Below are 16,586 nucleotides of genomic sequence, written 5' to 3'. Positions count from 1 at the left end.
TTCCACACTGAGTCCTTGTCTGCTGATCCTGCTTGTAGTGAGGCCATCCCTCTCTGGGGGTCTGTTGCAGGAAGGAAGTAGGTCCTAGAGGGTGGAACTAGAGCTGATGGGTACAAAAAAGAATTAGGTTCAATCAAATGAAAAACTAGAATTATCTGTCAAGTCCAGGGCTTGGTGCCAGAAGCTTTATTGATTTTTCTAGTAAACCTAAGTCCTTTTTTTTGAAAGGTCAACTGTAAACCTTATTAGTACTGGGACAGTATTCTAAACTGAGACCCTAACGGTGCCATGTGTGTAGTGTGTGCTGGCAGGAGGGGGCCCAGAAGTGACTTGGCACTTCATGAATCAGTGGATGGAAGTAATCTGGCCTGACCGGGGAGTGTAGTAGAAGGAACGGGAATTCTTTGAGGTCCTGCTGTTACTCTCTTGGAGTCTCAATTTTCTCAGGAGCTACCATCTCCTGAGGGGGTCACTGAGGAAAACTAGTCCCCTCTACCAGCCAGGTGTCATGACCCTCTTTTATTTCCCACAGAGCCCAGTCCTCCCCACACTGCCACTTCCACTGGGACCTGAGGCAGCTCCTCCTAGCAGGACCCAATCTGCCCCTTCTCGCGAGCACTTTGACTACATTAATGATGCAAGGACACAGTAGGAAGAGCAGGCTTTATTAGGGGGTGGGCCAGTGCCTGGGCACGGGCACAGAGAATCACACACAGGCTGTGCTTTCCTTGTCCTCTGCCCCAGGGTCCTGAGAAGCTGAGGAACCTTGGACCAGGACACCAAGTCTGGCCTGAGAGTGAGTTGGTCCTCCAGAGGTGCCACCTGGTGGTGATGGAGACACTGGCAGGAAGGAGCTGGGGGCAGAGGTTTAGTGGAAGTTGGTTCTTGTATGAGAGGGACATACCTGGGCTCTTTAGGGTGCCCACTTACCCAGTTTGTTGGAGACCAGAAACTTGCTTCTGACTAAAAGAAGTGAATGATCGTTTTCTGTGTTTCATGATTTCTTATTCCAAACAGGGATGAAGTCACAGTGGGCCGTGAATTGAGTAGAACCTCACAACCAAAATGCAGTATGGTAAACAGAACCAATGCCTGAGAAAATCCTCACACAGGCATAACCTGTCTTAGCTGCTTCAGCCCCTCTCGGAACCTGGGGCAGGCTCCCCTGACAGGTGGGCCAGCTGGCAGCTGGGGAAGAAAAAAAAAATTGTTCCCCCTGTGCTGGATATTGAACCCAGGGGCTGCTGTACCACCGAGCTACATCTCTAGCCTCTCCACCCAGCACCCCCACTTACTTTTTTTGAGACTTATGTTGCCCAACCTGGCCTTGAACTTGTAATCCTCCTGCCTCAGGCTCCTGAGTCACTGGAATAATAGGCATGTGCCACTATGCTCAGCTAAAAAAGCTTTTCATTGTTTTCAAACTTGTTCTAAATGGCAAAACTGTAACCCCTGCCCCCATTCTATTCTGCCTTATTCTCTCTTAGTTTCTCCCCTCCCTTTTGCTTTCCTAAGTCTGAAACCACCACAAAGGGGTCCTGGACAGGAAATTAAGAGTGGATCATCCAGTCCTGCACCTTCTCCCCTGCTTCCCAGGTTCTCCACCCCTATGGGAACAGCTTCTGATGGAAGCAACTAGTAGCAGCTTGCTGTGTGACTAAGAAGACAGCCAGGGTTGGTCCTGGTTTGGGTCTACTGAGCAGCCAGTGGATCAGTACCCCGTGACGAGTCCCCAGAGATGTCCTGAGTCAGGCACAGCACAGTAATGAAGAAATATTTCACAAAACCTCCTGGTGGGCTCAGCAGGTGGTCCATAGTTCAAAGCCAGTGTCACAGAAGGCGCCCTTTAACGTGGTAGGTCTGTGTTAGGGTACAGGGTGTGCACTCAACAGGCGTCTGCTGGCTTGATGGGTGGAAGGCTGGTCAAGCTGCTTAGCAGGGGGAGCCTTGCTGCCCCTCTGCAGCTTCTCCAGAGGCTGGCCCTTTTGGGGCAGTGGTGGTAATTGCTTCTGAGGCCCATGCAGAGAGCTGAGCGGGAAAGACAGCTGCCCTTCATTCTTCACCTGCAGTCCACTGATCAGAGCGGCCAGCCCTGGCAGGCAGGCATCCAGATCTGTTCAGCTGCTACCATCACCCATTTCACCCCATTACCCCACCAGTCTACTCCACTGTATAGTACTGAAAAAGGGGTGGGACTTGAGTTTGCTGATTCCACCTCCTGCAGCACCCAGGCGTCGAGTGGGATCAAACTGTAGCAGCTGCTGGGAGAGGCCAGAGGTCAGTATTCTGACAGGCCTTCCCCACCCCCACCTCTGAGGTCTCAGTCACCATGGTCTTAGGTACCACTCCCTGCTAGCCCTGGCTGTAAACCCCGTTTTCCCCAGAGGGTGTGGGAAGTCATTGGGGGTGGTTGGCCACCAGTGTATAGGATTTTTATGCATTGCCCTATTGCCCTCCAGTACCCACATCAGCACACGCAAGTCACACATGGTTGTGAGGATCCTATGCCCATAAGCCAAGAACCCACCCACCTCTAGGCCAGGCTGCACCTCACCTCAGTCAGCAGGGAGGCTGCTGGGGGACTGAGCCACTCAGGCAGATGGAGCTGGGTGTGGGCCTGGAATCCTGAGGGGTGGCTCTGTGACAATGCCTGGGAGGACAAGAGAGAGGAGGGCCTCTGAGGAGGCAGTCCCAGGAAAGTTTACGCTCCAGTGGCAGCCAGGAACCCATCCCCACCCTCATGTCACATTCCATGGGGATGATGATAAAAAGGAGAGTTGCCTTTTGCTTAGATCTACTATGTGCCAGATCTGTGTGTTCTAGATCCCTGACGTACCTTATCCATTAAAGACAAGAAGCAGGCTCAGAGGGAAAGGGACTTGTGCCGAGTTCAGGGTTTGAGGCCAGGTCCTTCTGGCTGCAAGCTTGCTAGAAGTACCCATCCTGAGTTGTGATCAGGGCAGGCACTCTATTAGGAACAGCACTGGGACTTGTCCTTACAGAAAAAAGCCTCCACAGGCTACTCATCTGACAGCTGACCATGGCATGTTGCCACCAAGGCCAAAGTAAGGATGTAGCAACATAGAAAGACCTCTCCATGCCCAAAGGTGCAGCTTTGGAGAGCAGAGGGGCTCTGTTTGAAGTCAGGATTAGCTTCCAGAAGCTCCAGGGCAAAGGCCAGGAACCCTGGGCTGCAGAGGTGGTTGGGAGACCAGGAGAGCTGGGTTGGTGTTGCAGGGTGTGTGAATATTTGCAGCCAGGACTTTCAGAGGCCCCCAGATAGGGGACAAAAGCAGGAGGGAGCCAGGAGGTCAGGTCTGGACTTCAGGTCACACTGCATCCATCTGGCTATTTTCTGTTCAAATGCAGATTGGCCTCTCCCTTGCTTCCCAACCTAACTGGCCCCAGATGTGGTGCTGAGCTCATCGTGGTGGAGGACAAAGGGCAGGCATCATCCTGAGCAAGAGGGCTTGTAGGGGAACCTTAAGCTCTTGGCTGACCCAGACAGGACAGAGCAGCTACTGCCCTAGATGAAAGACCCCTCTCTCATCCTCCCACTTAAACCTGGGGCAGAAGCCCCCAAGGGCATGTGTGGGAGGAGCCAGCAGAGGAAGTTTGGGATGATCCAGGGAAGGAGAGTTGTGTCAAATTCCATCCTCTCTTCAAACTTCAGCCTGGTGTCTCTTCCAGAAGCCTTCCCTGACCGTCCCAACTTAACACTCACAGAAGCTGACAGTTTCATCTGCAGTAGCCGATAGTGTGGTGAGGTCCTGGGTGCCCACAGCCTCGTGGAAGTGACTTCTTATATCTCTGGTGGCCCCCAGGGGTGACAGGACTTTAAGCCCCATGGCCAGGCCTCTGCCCACGGAATGACTGAACCCAGCAGTACCCACCAGGGCACGACACCCTCCCAGCTACTCACCTTTCCCGTCAGCAGTTCATACAGCAGTGACCCAAAGCTCCACCAGTCACAGGCTTCAGTCAGCTCAGAAATCCCACCCACCTCTGCGGGAACAAGAACACACATCCCTGCCGCATCCAAAGGGCCCTCTCCATTCTCATCCCACCAGACACTGCCCATCCCCTCTGTCACCCATAGCCCTCAGAATCAACCCACACACAAGTGCCAGAGACCAAGCCCCCCGCCTCTTGCCTGGGGCACTGTACAGACGGTCCACAGCCTCCCGGCAGCACTGGGGCTCCACCTCTGACCACTGGCCAAAATACGTGAGCCGGATATGACCTTCGTGTCCAGTGTGTATAGGAAGAAATGACAGGGGACAACAGTTGAGGGCAGCATCACCAAGCAGCTGGCATGGGGGAGGTGGCTCCAGGGCTTCCCCCAACGGAGTCACCTGGCGGGAGTCAAAGGTTGCCATGCTGGACAGTCTCCCTAAGAGCACAGTCCTGAGACCCAGAGGCCCACAGGGTGTTCCTGAGAGCTGCTGCCCTAGACTCACAGGGGACAAAGACCAGCCAGACTCCAGCAGAGTCCTGTGTGAAAGGCTGGATGGAGGTAGGGGAAGTGGCACATAACCTTAGAGGTCCCCCGGGCCCTGGGGGCATCCCACCTGAGAAGCAGGGAAGGGCAGTGTGATGGGGGCTCCTACCTGCCTGGTCCAGGAGCAGATTCCTGGGGTTGAGGTCTTGGCACAGCACCCCCTGCTCGTGTAGTGCTTCCAGTGCCACCAGCATCTCAGCCGCCCACTGCTTCACCTTCTCCTCCTCCACGCTCCAGACAGCCCCACCGCCCCCTAGGCTGGCCCTGCCCGCTGATGGGTGGCTCTGACCTCTACCTCGGCCACAGCCCCCAAGCACCCGGCCAGCCCCCTTGCGAACCCAAGGGAGCCCCCAAGGGGACCTAGGGTCTGAACTCTGGCCAGCCCACCTGGCTTGCAGGTGCAAGCCCCTGGGGGCTATTGTGAGGTCCAAGGAGCAGGAAATGCTGGTCTCGCCTGTGGATTCACTTTCAGTTTCTCGCTGGGGTCTGAGGGAGGGGGCCTCCCTGGCAGCAGGAAGGCTCTGAGAAGTCCATGGAGGTTCCAGAGGGATGCTGGCCTGCCCAAGGGTGTGGCCTGGAGGGAGCTGCGCTGGGGTCAGGAGACCGAGGCTGAGGCTGGTGTTGAGCTGGGCCTTCACCTTCTCCTGGGTGGAGCCAGACCTGAGCCCAGAATGTTGGGGATACGTCTGGGAGAGTAGGTGGGACCAGAGAGTGCCTCCTGGGCCAGGCAGAAGGAGCAGTGAGCGTGGGAAGGGAGAAGGGCACGGACCCTGGGTGTGGCCTCGCTCCCGCCTCCCCTCCATGTTGGGTATGGACCCCCCATCTTCGGGGCTCCTTCCCTTGTTCAACCCCTTCACCTCTGTCCCTGCCTACCACTCAGACTTGCAGCCTGTATATCATAGATGCTGAACCCCAAGGTCGATGTATTTATTGTTAATGACCTTGTTTTGTGTGGTGGGTTCACCAATGTTTAACATATTCTAATTTTTTTTTTCTTTTTTAGGAAGAATGAGATAATGGCATTTAAAAATCAGGCAGGAATTCATGATGGCTCTATGTCATGACTCAAGGATGTACCTTATTTTAAAAGAAACTACTATAATCATCAACAAATATCAGCTACATGACTCAGTTCCTGTCCTTTCGGCTTCAGTCACCACCATCCTGTGTGGCCACTCTGAGGGATGGGCACCAACCAGAAAAATGAAAAGTGCCAAGACAAGAGTGAGTAGTTTCAAAGGAGACAGCTGCATAAATGCTCTCTCATTTGCTTAGGTGCAGACATCCTCCTGGCCCCTCTGGCACCAATCTCCAGAAAGACTGGATCCCTGATTTGTGCTGTGCATCTAGTGAAAGCCACAGCCCTCCCCCTGGCTCAGTATTTTAAGGAGGTTGGTGTCAACAATACTCAAAAGGATCACGTTGCTGACAGGGCCCCTCAGGCCCCCTTACCTTGCACATGTTCCAAGTGCAAGAAGATGGAGTCCTCACTCACAAAGTACCGCAGCAGCTTTGTCATGTAGGGCACTCCATGTGGGATTATGGTCAGCCGCTCCCGGTTCACCACGTGGCACCTGGGCAGGCTCTGGGGAGGGGACAGGATGGGCAGGTCAGCTGGGATGGGCCAGAGGCTGCCACTGTTAGGGGTCATCCTAGCCCTTGCTTCAGGGGCACCCAGATGAGAAGTGGGAGACTCTGAGGAGCAAAGGTCTCCCCAGTTCCTGACCCAGCTTTTCCCTGCTTCCCTCAGGAATCAGGTCCTCCACCCTCCTGGCCAAGGATGAAATTGTGTGTGTATGTTTGTCTGTTTAGAAGGCAGGGGCCATGTCCAGGGGCAAAACAAGCGACTTTTGGATTTGGAGGGAGCATGGGCTCCAGATGCACATTCTGAGGGGGTTCCCGAGCTCTGAGGAAGTCCAAGGGGAATGCAGCATGACAGAAGCTGGGTGGCACCTGCCTTCACCACGAAGGTCCCTCCAGTTGCTGGGTCCTGGACCAGCTGCACCTGCCAAAGTCCAGGAGGCACATATCAAGGCACATGACAATTCCTGGGACTCTCTGCTCCCTGCACCAGGCTCCTCCACCCTGACACTCCAGGGAAGGGCAGGGAGGGCAGGCTTTGGAGGCACAGAAAGGAGGTCCCCCACTTCTAATCTAAACTGACATCTACCTTGTCCTGTTCTTCCACCCTGCTAGACCTGCAGGTCCCAGATCTGGGGCTACTTCCTCCAGCATCTGTGGCACCTAATCCATTACCAGTGCATTCTGGGCTCACCCTCAGGGAAGCCTTGTCACACTGTGTCTCATTACTTATCTCCCTGAACTCTGAACTCCATGAGGGCAGGGGCCACATTATCTAGCTTTGTATTCCCAGAGCCATGCACAGCACATGGATGGAGTGGGTACTTCACACATGCCTGGCGAGTGGCCCAAGCATCAGCTGCTGGGGCTGGGGGGACATCTATGTGAGAAGAGTACCCCTCCCACTTCTTGCCCATGCTTGGCCAGGCCCCACAGGAGGAGATCAATCCTTCACCTTAGACCTCACCCAGAGCCCAACATCCTGCAGGGTCTGAAGGTGTCACAGCTAGAAGGGACCTCAGAGTCACTCACTTCCTCCGATCCTTGCTTTACAAGTGAGGAAGCTGAGGCTCTGAGTGTTTGGCTCCAGGTCACTGGGATGAACCATGCCTGGGCCTGGCAATCTTCTTGGGGTCTCTCCCATTGCCCTGCTGCACTTCCTTTTTAAAAATAAAGTTCTCTCTAAGCCAGATGTGGTTGTACAATACAGCTACACAGGAGGTTGAGGCAGGAGAGTTGCTTAAGCCCAGAAGTTCCAGGCCAGTCTGAAAGAATAAATCTCTCTCTGGAAGCTATCTTCAGAAAGCAGCCCCTCCTGGTGTTGGTTTTGGTTATAGGCGGTAGTCAGCCAATTGCTGGGTTCAGGCCCTGTTTGGAGTTGGGTCATTGGCTCATCTCCGTGGGTGGGCCCAGTGGCAGGAGGGGGAACATGGGTGTATCAGGACAGGAAGGCAGAGGGCTCAGCCAGGATAAGGGGCATGTGGGGGCAAGACAGCACCCTGGTATTGCGACTCCTTGGTCACTGCCTGCTGTGGCCTCCCAGGGAGGCTCGGCTGGCCACAGTGAGGAGTGGGAGCCGACCCTGAGGCCAGACAGTGAGGGTGCCACCAGGATCCAGGGTGGGGAAGAGTGCCTTCCGACTACATAACGGCAAGTGAGGCAACGTTTTCTAGCACCAAACAGGAATCACAAATGCCACTTCTCCACATCATGGGCTTGACGAAGCCACACAGGGAAGACCTCCATGAATGCAGACTGTGAGAATGGTGGATATCTCACTCGCCAAGTCACACAGCCTCTGAACCTTGCTCTTCTTACCTGCAGGGTGGGCTCACAGCAGTTCCTCCCTCAGAGGGTCACTGGAGGGTTTGACTAAAGCAGTCGATTCAAGTACAGACCCTCAGAATCCACAGCAATTGTCAGGAGCATTGTAGAAAAAATCTGCATTGGCTGTGAAGAGTTCACCCTGTGCTGGGTACTTGCCACAGGTTACTTATTCCAACTCTACCAGGTGACGCTTACTAGTGGCTCATTTTATTGATGAAGAAATTGAGACTCAGAAAGGTGATATTGCCCACCTACAGTCCCACTGCTAAAAAGTAGCTCAGGCAGGCTGATTCCAGAGCCCTGAAGACTTCACTGCAACTGGGGACACAACTAGGTGACAATGGCAAGTGCCTTCCCTTCTGGGCCTCACTTTCTCCACTATCAGGAAAAGGAAAGGCACAGACTAGGTGAGTGCCAGCCCATTGACCCAGGAGGTGTCTTTTCACCACTAGAGGTCTCCCCTTCAGCAAGAGAAAGAGCCCTGGTCTTGGCTCCTTGACCAAACTTGTGCAATGTTTGAAAAAGAAAAGCAGAAAACGCTGGGGTCATTTCAGAGAACAGAGTTTCCCACAAGTACCAACACCCCGGATAATTCCCCACCATCCCATGCCAAGTGGGATTCCCCACCACCTTGTCCTGGGCAAGACCCTCTTGATTTAATGTCCAAAAATCCAGCAGTGAAGGCAAAGCCAGAAAGACCACTTTACCCATACATCCAAAGATTTGTGTTTTAAAAAACATTAAAATCTAACTACTCATCTAGAAAGAATTAGGCCAGAACATTAACAGAGATTATCTTGGAGTTAGGTAACTTTTGACTTGTTTGTTTTTTCCAGTTTTAACTCCTTTCTCTTTCATTATATTCTAAAGGGCAGCAAAGGGGGCATTTTCCCATTAATGCAACCAAACAAAAAAATCCCCTTCTTCTTTTGCTTAGTGGCCTGAGGGACAGAGTACTATCTAGTACTTGACCTCCATGAACCTTGGTTTCATTCTCTGACAATCATTAAAATGCAACATGTTCAATAGATCTTCCTGCCATGGTGGAAATGTTGTATTTCTGCACCGTCCAGTGTTGAAGCTACTAGCTTTATGTGACTATTTAGCCCTTGAAATGTGCCTAGTGCCACTGAGACAGAATACTTGATTTTAATCACTACTAATGTAAATAGTCTTAAGTGGCTATTGGCTACTATCCTACACAGCAACCACGAGGACCTAATGCCACAGTGCTGTAAATGACAACATGCCTCATGAATATCAGGTGAGTCTTATAATTAGAAAGATGGAAGGCAGTTCAGGGTACCTGCTCTTGCCTTTCTTAAAAGGTGACTTTTTTCTTTTTAGAAAAAAACCCACTGAGTTCCTAAGACACAGAGATGATTAAAGCTTCAGTGAAACACAATATACCCTCTTTTTTTTTTTTTTTTTTGCAGTGCTGGGGATTGAACCCAGGGCCTTGTGCTTGCAAGGTGAGCACTCTACCGATTGAGCTATCTCCCTAGCACGAACCATCTCTTTAAAGATGCCCAAATCTAAGTCCCAGGAGGAATCTTTCATGGAGCAAACAATCCAAAAGATTCAAACAGGTTCTCAAACTCAAAAGCCCAATGTGAAAGTGTGTGGGTTGGGGGCGCGGAAGGGGACGAGGTGAACAGGAGGGAAGCCTCTCCAGTCATGTGGGAATGCGAACCCTGAATTTCCAGATCTTTTGACTTTTTTCAAGAGAAGTCAGAAATCTGGACTTTTTATTTGAAATCTGCACATTTAAAAATGTTGGTGACAATTAAAAACAAAAAACACCCCTGTGTGAGCCAAATAAAGCAAGAAGTGACTTGAATAACCTTTTTCTTCTCCATGCCAGACTCAGAGGCTGGCTTCTGGAAGAAGCTCAGCAAAACTTGAGTGACATCTCCCTGGTCCCCAGGTTCCCTGAGGATGAACCCGTGGGTGTCCTGGCTGTCTGTCTAATGCCTGACTCACTTACCTCCCTGCTCCCTGCCACCCCTATTCCTGCCGGCTTCTCTTTAGCCCCTAGGGACCCCCTACCTGGCCCAGTTAAGCCCAACAACTGGACACCTTCAGGGTACCCTTGCTGCCTTCCTGGGCCTGCAGACTGTAGGTGGCTGGCACTGCTTTGCCACCCGAATCTGCCTGGGCAGAGCTATGGAATGAACCCAGTGGTCCTAACACCTTTCCTAATTTGGGGAAAGTGCTATTCCTGGCTTGGGTATGACACAGGAGTAGTAAGCAGGGTCTCAGGAGGCAGCTGACTCCATAAACTGCACACAAAAGGGGCAAAAGAAAGGGTGTGCTGGAGACGGGGTGGTTAAGTCTGGCCTTGATTTGTGCTTTCCCTCTGCAGAGGCCTCAGAGTAGCACTAGGGTTAAACAAATTTGAGGGATTCTGTGTCATAGAACTCCCTCTGGGAGACCCCAAATATACATCTGCATCCTAAAAGCCTGAGACTCCTACCATTAAAAAAAAAAAAAAAAAAAGAAATGCAACTTTAACTCACTGTTTCTCAAGCTAATTTAACTTGGGACACTGCTCAGCATAACACCTACGGTTTAGCAGGAAATGGTGTTGGTTATCTCCCCAGCCTGTCCACGGGAGCGGCTGTGCTTGGTCAAGGTCAGGCTGGGGCTGCATCCACTGAGATAGTATAGGGGGAGGGGCTGTGGCAGATGGAAACTGGCTGGGCCATGGTGACAGTCTGGGGCCTATTCCAGGGACCCGGGAGAAGCAGCTGTAGCAAGGCCTGAGGCTGGGAGCCTGTGCCTCTCCACTGGCTGTCACTTGCACTGGGAGCCATCAAACATGCATTGAATGTATTTGCATGTGCCGGGCCTTTCCCCCAAATTATTTCATTTTTCTTCCCAGATCACCCTTTGTGGGGAGAATTCCCACCCCACTTTACAGATGAGGAATCCAAAGCTCAGAGCACTGAGGGACTTGCCTGTGGTCACTTTGTGCATTGTGAGGCACGGGGTCTGCTCCCCGCTGGCCCCGGTCCCTCACCCCCACCCGCAGCAGACATGCTGACCTGTTGTATGGGGGAAACCCACATTGGTCTGTTCTCTATGGACTCCAGAGCCACCCAAATCATCCAACAAGTGTTTTAAATTGCAGAGTCTTGGGTTCAACTCTGGGTTCAGCCTCTAACACCACAGATGTGGGGTGGAGTCCAGGCATCTATATTTTGGGAAAGCTCCCTAAGTGATTCTGATAAATGACCAGTCTGGGGAAAAAAAAAAAAAAAAAAAAAAAAAACTGTTTTAGAGATACTCAGGGAGCTCTGCATGGAGGACAGGGGAGAATCTGACTGGCTCAGCTCTCGTTTGACATGTTTGTACCTCTGATTCCCCACTTTAGTAATGAATGCCCCGAGTGAGGGTTGAGATGTCATCTCCTATCTTCCTGTCTGCCCTGAATTAAGGCAGAGTGCAGGATGGGGTCCGGATGAGGGTGGGAGTGCCAGGGAGGATGGGAGAGTTGCCAAGGCCCTGGACAATGCAGGCCCACTTGGTCCTCAGCTGGGGAGATTTGCAACGAGCACATTCCCGTCACAGGGAGTTACAGCTGTGTGCGATGGGCTGCACCCCTGGGGTGCAAAGTGAGAGTAGGTGGGGGCCTGTGAGGACTGGGAATGGGCAGGACAGGAAGTGCTTGTAGGGTGTCCTGGGCAGCTTCTTCCTGGGGTCTCTGCTGGTTTTGTGTGTCTGGGTCACAGCACTGTGGAGAGGGTGCTGGTTGCCTCTTCTCATTCCCCTGTTTACCTCTCCGGGACCCAACTGGAGTGTGAGGAGTGGGAAAGGGGGGGCCCCTGGATTCAGTTGCTCTCTCCTCTGACTGTGCCCACCAGCCCCTGCAGGTGCGCAGGCAGCGCTACAGACCCACTGCCGTCACACCCGCCTCTCCCATCTGCCACCCTTGATGGCAATACACCTTTCCTTCTCTGCCTCCCACGCCCTGGACATCCACTCACCTTGTCGATGACCCCAACCACCCTGCAGCCCCTCAGCTGCTCCAGAGCAGAGCTCAGTGTGCGGATGGGCCGGAGCCTCAGGCTGCTGAATCCCTGTGGAGGAGGGAGACAGGCACGAGTGGGCTCAGGGTTGAGTTGCCTCACTTGGCTGTGAGCAGGGGCTTCTGGCTGCTGGGAGAGCAGTGGTACCACAGTGAGTAGGACCAGAGTCCAGGCAGACCCCACCTCACAGGGACAGGCTGAGTCGAGAAGCTGGCCTTGACTCTTGGGGGGCCACACTGGTCCAGGGTGGCCAGGCTGACCTTTTTGCTCGGCCTCTGCCTAGCCCTCCAGGCCCCCCAGAGTTCTCAGGGCTTCAGAAGTTCTCAAAGCCGCATCCACAGTAGACAGATGCTTCAGGGTAAGGGATGGGAAAGAACCCAGGTACATGTATGTTAGGGGAACATGGTTGGAAGACCAAGCTGTCTGCTTTGGGTTAAGGCAGCCTGCAAGATCCAGTGAGCCTAGGTGGGTGCACGTGTACATCTGTGCACACAAGTAGGCACGGGAACTTGGACCCTGTTTGAGCACCCTCCGGGTCAGCAAAAGCCACATGGGGAGAGCCTTGGCAGATATGTGTATGTACACATCCACATGTTCATGTGTGCTCCAAAGGCCAGTGGCATGCTCAAGGGGCTGGAGGCTGGGGGGCACACGCGTGAGCACGTATATGGAGCTGCGTGCAAGCTGGGGTGCCGTATCCGAATACACGTGGAAAGTCCTCTGTGGGCGCGACTGGACTGGGGATGAGTCAGCGTGCGTCTGGGAATGAATGAGCAGTGAGCGCGTGGGAGAGAGAGGAAGCGGGGAACAGGAGGGCAGCTCTGGCTCCACAGCCTGGCAACTTCCGCCCTCCGCTACCGCCCTGCCCTGCAGTGACTGCAAGGGTGGGCCTCAGCTCTCCCCTCAGGAACCTCCTTCCTGCTCAGGATCCTGGGGAGGGTCTCCTCACCGTGTTGGGGCTGGTTCCGCTGCCCAGCGTCCGCTGCAGGTGGCAGTTGAAGATCTCCTCAGCCCGCCGCAGGTACTTCGTGACTTTGAGTTTCACGGCCTCTCGCCGCTCCTTGTTGGGATCAACTGTAGGGAACGAGAGTCACGGGGGCCTGGGCCTGTCTCCCACCCCGGCCCTCCCCCACAACTCTGGGACTGAGATTCCAGCTTCAGGTGCCTGCCCTTCAACCTCCACAGCAGATGGCTCCTATTTCTAAGACTGCCTCAGCAGATTCTGTCCCCAGATCTGTTCTTGAGTCTCCACCCTAGAGATGGCAGACCCCCAAGTGAGAGGAGGAATAAGATGGCAGGTGGAATCTGGGAACCACAGTCACCGCTTGACCAGCTACACTTTATAGTCATCACCTACCACCTCTGTGGCCGCCATCACACCATGGAAAGGGTCAGCGTGGGGACTCCCACGTCCATTTATTCAGAGCGGAAGAGCATTGCTTCCTCCATCTCTGAGGTCCAGTGTGAAAGGGTATCAGGGTGGAGACCAGATCAGCGGGCAAAAGAAGTCTGAGACAGGCCCAAACCCACGCTTGGAGGGGCCTCGTTAGCAAGAGCATGGGAAGACTTAGTGGGGCAACTGCTGTCTGTGGCCTGTTCACAAGGACCTCAGGGTCTCAAACTGGCCTCAGCACCAGCCTCTCCCCCAGCATGGAAATGCCTCACTCTGCCCTGAGCAGGTCTCCCTTTCCCCTCCAGGTCCTCCCTCTGCAACACCTTGGGCCTCCGCTGGACAAAGCATGTGCTGTTCTTCAGCATGCAAGTTAGAGTTTTTATTTCTAGAAAATGCTCCTTGTTGGGTTGGGGATATAGCTCAGTTGATAGAACGTGTGCCTCGTAAGTACAAGGCCCTGGGTTCAATCTCGTGCACCGCAAAAAAAAAAAAAAAGAAAAAAGAAAAGAAAATGCCCCTCGTTGGCCCCATCTGGCCTGTTTTCCCTCTCCCCTCTACTTCCTCCTCATTATTCTTCCCACCTGGGACTAACTGGCCATTATCAACTCCTGAGCCACACATGACGCTAGAGGGCCAGCTCCAGGGAGCAGCAACCCAGTCAGTCCCAGGGGTGGCCAAGTGATAAGCCAAGCACACAGCTTCAGCAGCCAAAACTGCTCCAACCCCAGTTGTGCCCCTTGGGAGCTAGGGAGCCTCGAGCAATCTATTTTACTGCCCCATGCCTCAGGTTCCTCATCTGGAAAACAAGTCTGAAAAACTAGTTCCTTAGGGCCTGGCTGCAAATGCCTGTAGTCCTAGCTACTCTGGCAGCTGAGGTGGGAGGAATGCTTGATCCCACAAGTTCAAGACCAGCCTGGGCAAGATCCCATCTCAGTGAGACCCCCATCTCAAAAAAAAAAAAAGGAAGAAAGAAAACCGCTCCTACATACTCACAAGAGCCCTTAGAAGGAAGCCTAATAAATAGGAATGGCTGAATAAATGCTAGCTGTCATTATTGTCCTTCACAGATACCCTGCAGGGTTAGCATAATGCCCTGCCAAACAGCACCCCTACCCTGCTGTAGAGGAACAAAGGCCAGGACAGGTGTGTGACAAGGGAAGTCCTGTACTGGCCCTTCCCCGCCCACCCCGTCCCTGCCCAGACCTCACCGTGCACGCCTCGGAGCAGCACGTCCACCCCGTTCTGGTAGTGGTTGAAGGCTGCCTCGTAGTCCTCACTAACATCACGCTCCAGGGCCAGTCGGATCTGCGTGGCTGCATCCACCAGGTAGTCATGCTTGGTCATGTCAGGTGCTCCCATCGCCACCTGGTTGCGAATCTGCTCTAGGTATACAGAGGCCTGGGACCGTGCTCTTGAACAGGGCTCAGGCTCCAGACCTGGGCCCGGCAGGCATTCAAAGGTCACCAGGCTCATGGCTGCCTTGCAGATGGGACCTGGAATGAGCAAATGCACTGGGGAGATCCTGGCTGGGAGTCACACTACTCTCTGTACCCTGGTTCTCTCCACTTAATATTGGGGAGACTGTCCACCTCCAAAAGGTCGAAGGATCAGTGGTAATGTGGGTAAGGTCCCTTCAGAGAGCCAGATCCTTCCCAAGTGTTGGTAATGATAGAAAACACAGGGTTTTTTTCCCCCTTTCTATTCAAATTCAGTTCAACAGGCTGGGTGTGGTGGCACCTACCTGTAATCCCAGCAGCTTGGGAGGCTGAGGCAGGAGGATCGCAAGTTCAAAGCCAGCCTCAGCAACTTAGTGAGACCCCGATCCAAAATAAAAAAAAGGGCTGGGGATGTGACTCAGTAGTTAAGCACCCCTGGGCTCGATCCTTGGAATAAAAAAATATATATATTAAAAAAATTCAGCTCAACAAATATTTCTTAGGCATATACTATGTGTTGAGCACTGGAGAAAGTTGAGGATATCTGTGACCCTTCAAGGGACCTTCGCAGAGCAAATCTGCTGTGTAGCACATGTTAAACAAGTGGAATCCACACATGCTGAGCTCAAAGGCAGTTCCTCACACTGTCCCCCCAACCTGCCCCCTGTGGGAATCTCATCTGCCCTTTGGGTTCAGCTCAGTGGCACCTCTCCCAGGACAGGATGGACTATCTCTGCTTTCTTTGGTTTCCCTTGGTCCTGAGGTCAGCATGGCCAGTGAGTGAGGACCCTCCAGGAACCAGCAGAGAGCTGGGTATAGAGCCTAGCCTTGAAGCCCATTGGCAGTGAGATGACTAAGGGGCAGATTTGGTGCCACTTTAGATGGAGTTTGCTGAGAAAGGGCAGGCGGGGCAGGGTGACCCAGTCTATGGACGGGATGACTCTGACCTCCTGGCCCCTCTATGAGAGCCATGTGGCTTCCAAGGGCCTGACAGCAGCTCCTCCCTTAGCCACGTGTGACACAGATGGCCAAAGGGATAAGAGCAGAGGCTGAGGAAGAGGCAGAGGCTCAGAGAGAGGACAGCCGCGCTGCTCTGCCCCTTCCTGAAGCCTCGCTGCCACCTTTGCCACTGGGAAAGGGCCAGCAGGGAACTTCCAAACCCTGGTCTTTCCGGCCTCTGTGCAGAGAGGGAGACAAAACAGGATGCGCGGAGGGGTGGGTAGGAAACCCACATTCCCCGGCCGCCCCTCCCCGGCCCTCCCCGCCCCGCCCAGCTCAGGGGACATTCTGCTCTGAGGCCTGTGCTCTGAGGGTACCAAGGCCGATGGGGCTATGCCACCCGGGTCAGGCCCTGCCGGACTGGGTCCTGCCTTCCGAGTCGCACGTCCACGCTTGGACACCAAAAGCGGCACGTGCAGCCCGCGAGTCCCCCTACGCAGGGTGCACTGTCCCGCAGGGACAGCGGAGGAAGGCTGGGCCGAGGCAGGAGGAGGAAGGGGCCTCCTCGCCTGGGAGGATGGAGAACCCGGGAGAACACCGTACCTGCGCGAGCCAGGAGCTCGGTCCGCGGGGCCAGACCTCCCGATCGCCACCACCCCTTCAGCCCAGCGTCGAGCGCGCTCCGCTGGCCGCTGCCTGCGGCCCTCTGGTCAGGTGCGGGGGTCTATCCCGGTGCGGCCCGGCCATTGGCTGCGGATGAGCTCATCCTCCACCCGTTAGAATAAACCACCAATCATCGCCCGGCTCGGCTTCTGCGGGCCCTTAAAGTCGTAAGGCCCGCGCTCCTGGGTGCTGCGCCTGGGGGTGGGGCTGGGGGT

General features: G+C 54.0%; 1 protein-coding gene across 3 annotated transcripts; it reads right to left on the bottom strand.

Moving 5' to 3' along the window:
- Positions 1–646: 646 nt before the first annotated feature.
- Positions 647–15,145, bottom strand: RPS6KL1 (ribosomal protein S6 kinase like 1). Of its 3 annotated transcripts, XM_079128647.1 has the most exons (11): positions 15,075–15,120; positions 14,542–14,826; positions 12,890–13,014; positions 11,899–11,991; positions 6,459–6,506; positions 5,954–6,086; positions 4,611–5,219; positions 4,154–4,243; positions 3,923–4,005; positions 2,555–2,650; positions 647–2,258 (listed from the first exon to the last, which is right to left on the bottom strand). In XM_079128647.1, the coding sequence occupies exons 2-11, from the start codon at positions 14,804–14,806 to the stop codon at positions 2,148–2,150; spliced, it is 1,653 nt and encodes a 550-aa protein (XP_078984773.1). In that variant the 5' UTR covers positions 14,807–14,826; positions 15,075–15,120; the 3' UTR covers positions 647–2,147. The 3 variants fall into 3 exon arrangements, with proteins under 3 accessions (XP_078984773.1, XP_078984774.1, XP_078984775.1); XM_079128648.1 differs by lacking the exon at positions 2,555–2,650 and having other exon boundaries at positions 14,542–15,145; XM_079128649.1 differs by lacking the exons at positions 647–2,258; positions 2,555–2,650; positions 3,923–4,005 and having other exon boundaries at positions 4,102–4,355; positions 14,542–15,145.
- Between the last annotated feature and the right edge of the window lie 1,441 nt (positions 15,146–16,586).

The sequence above is a fragment of the Sciurus vulgaris genome, assembly GCF_902686455.1.
Source record: "Sciurus vulgaris genome assembly, chromosome: 2".
Classification (NCBI taxonomy): Eukaryota; Metazoa; Chordata; class Mammalia; order Rodentia; family Sciuridae; genus Sciurus; species Sciurus vulgaris.
Note: the sequence above shows the minus strand (reverse complement) of the source record. Positions and strands in the feature narration are given on the sequence as shown.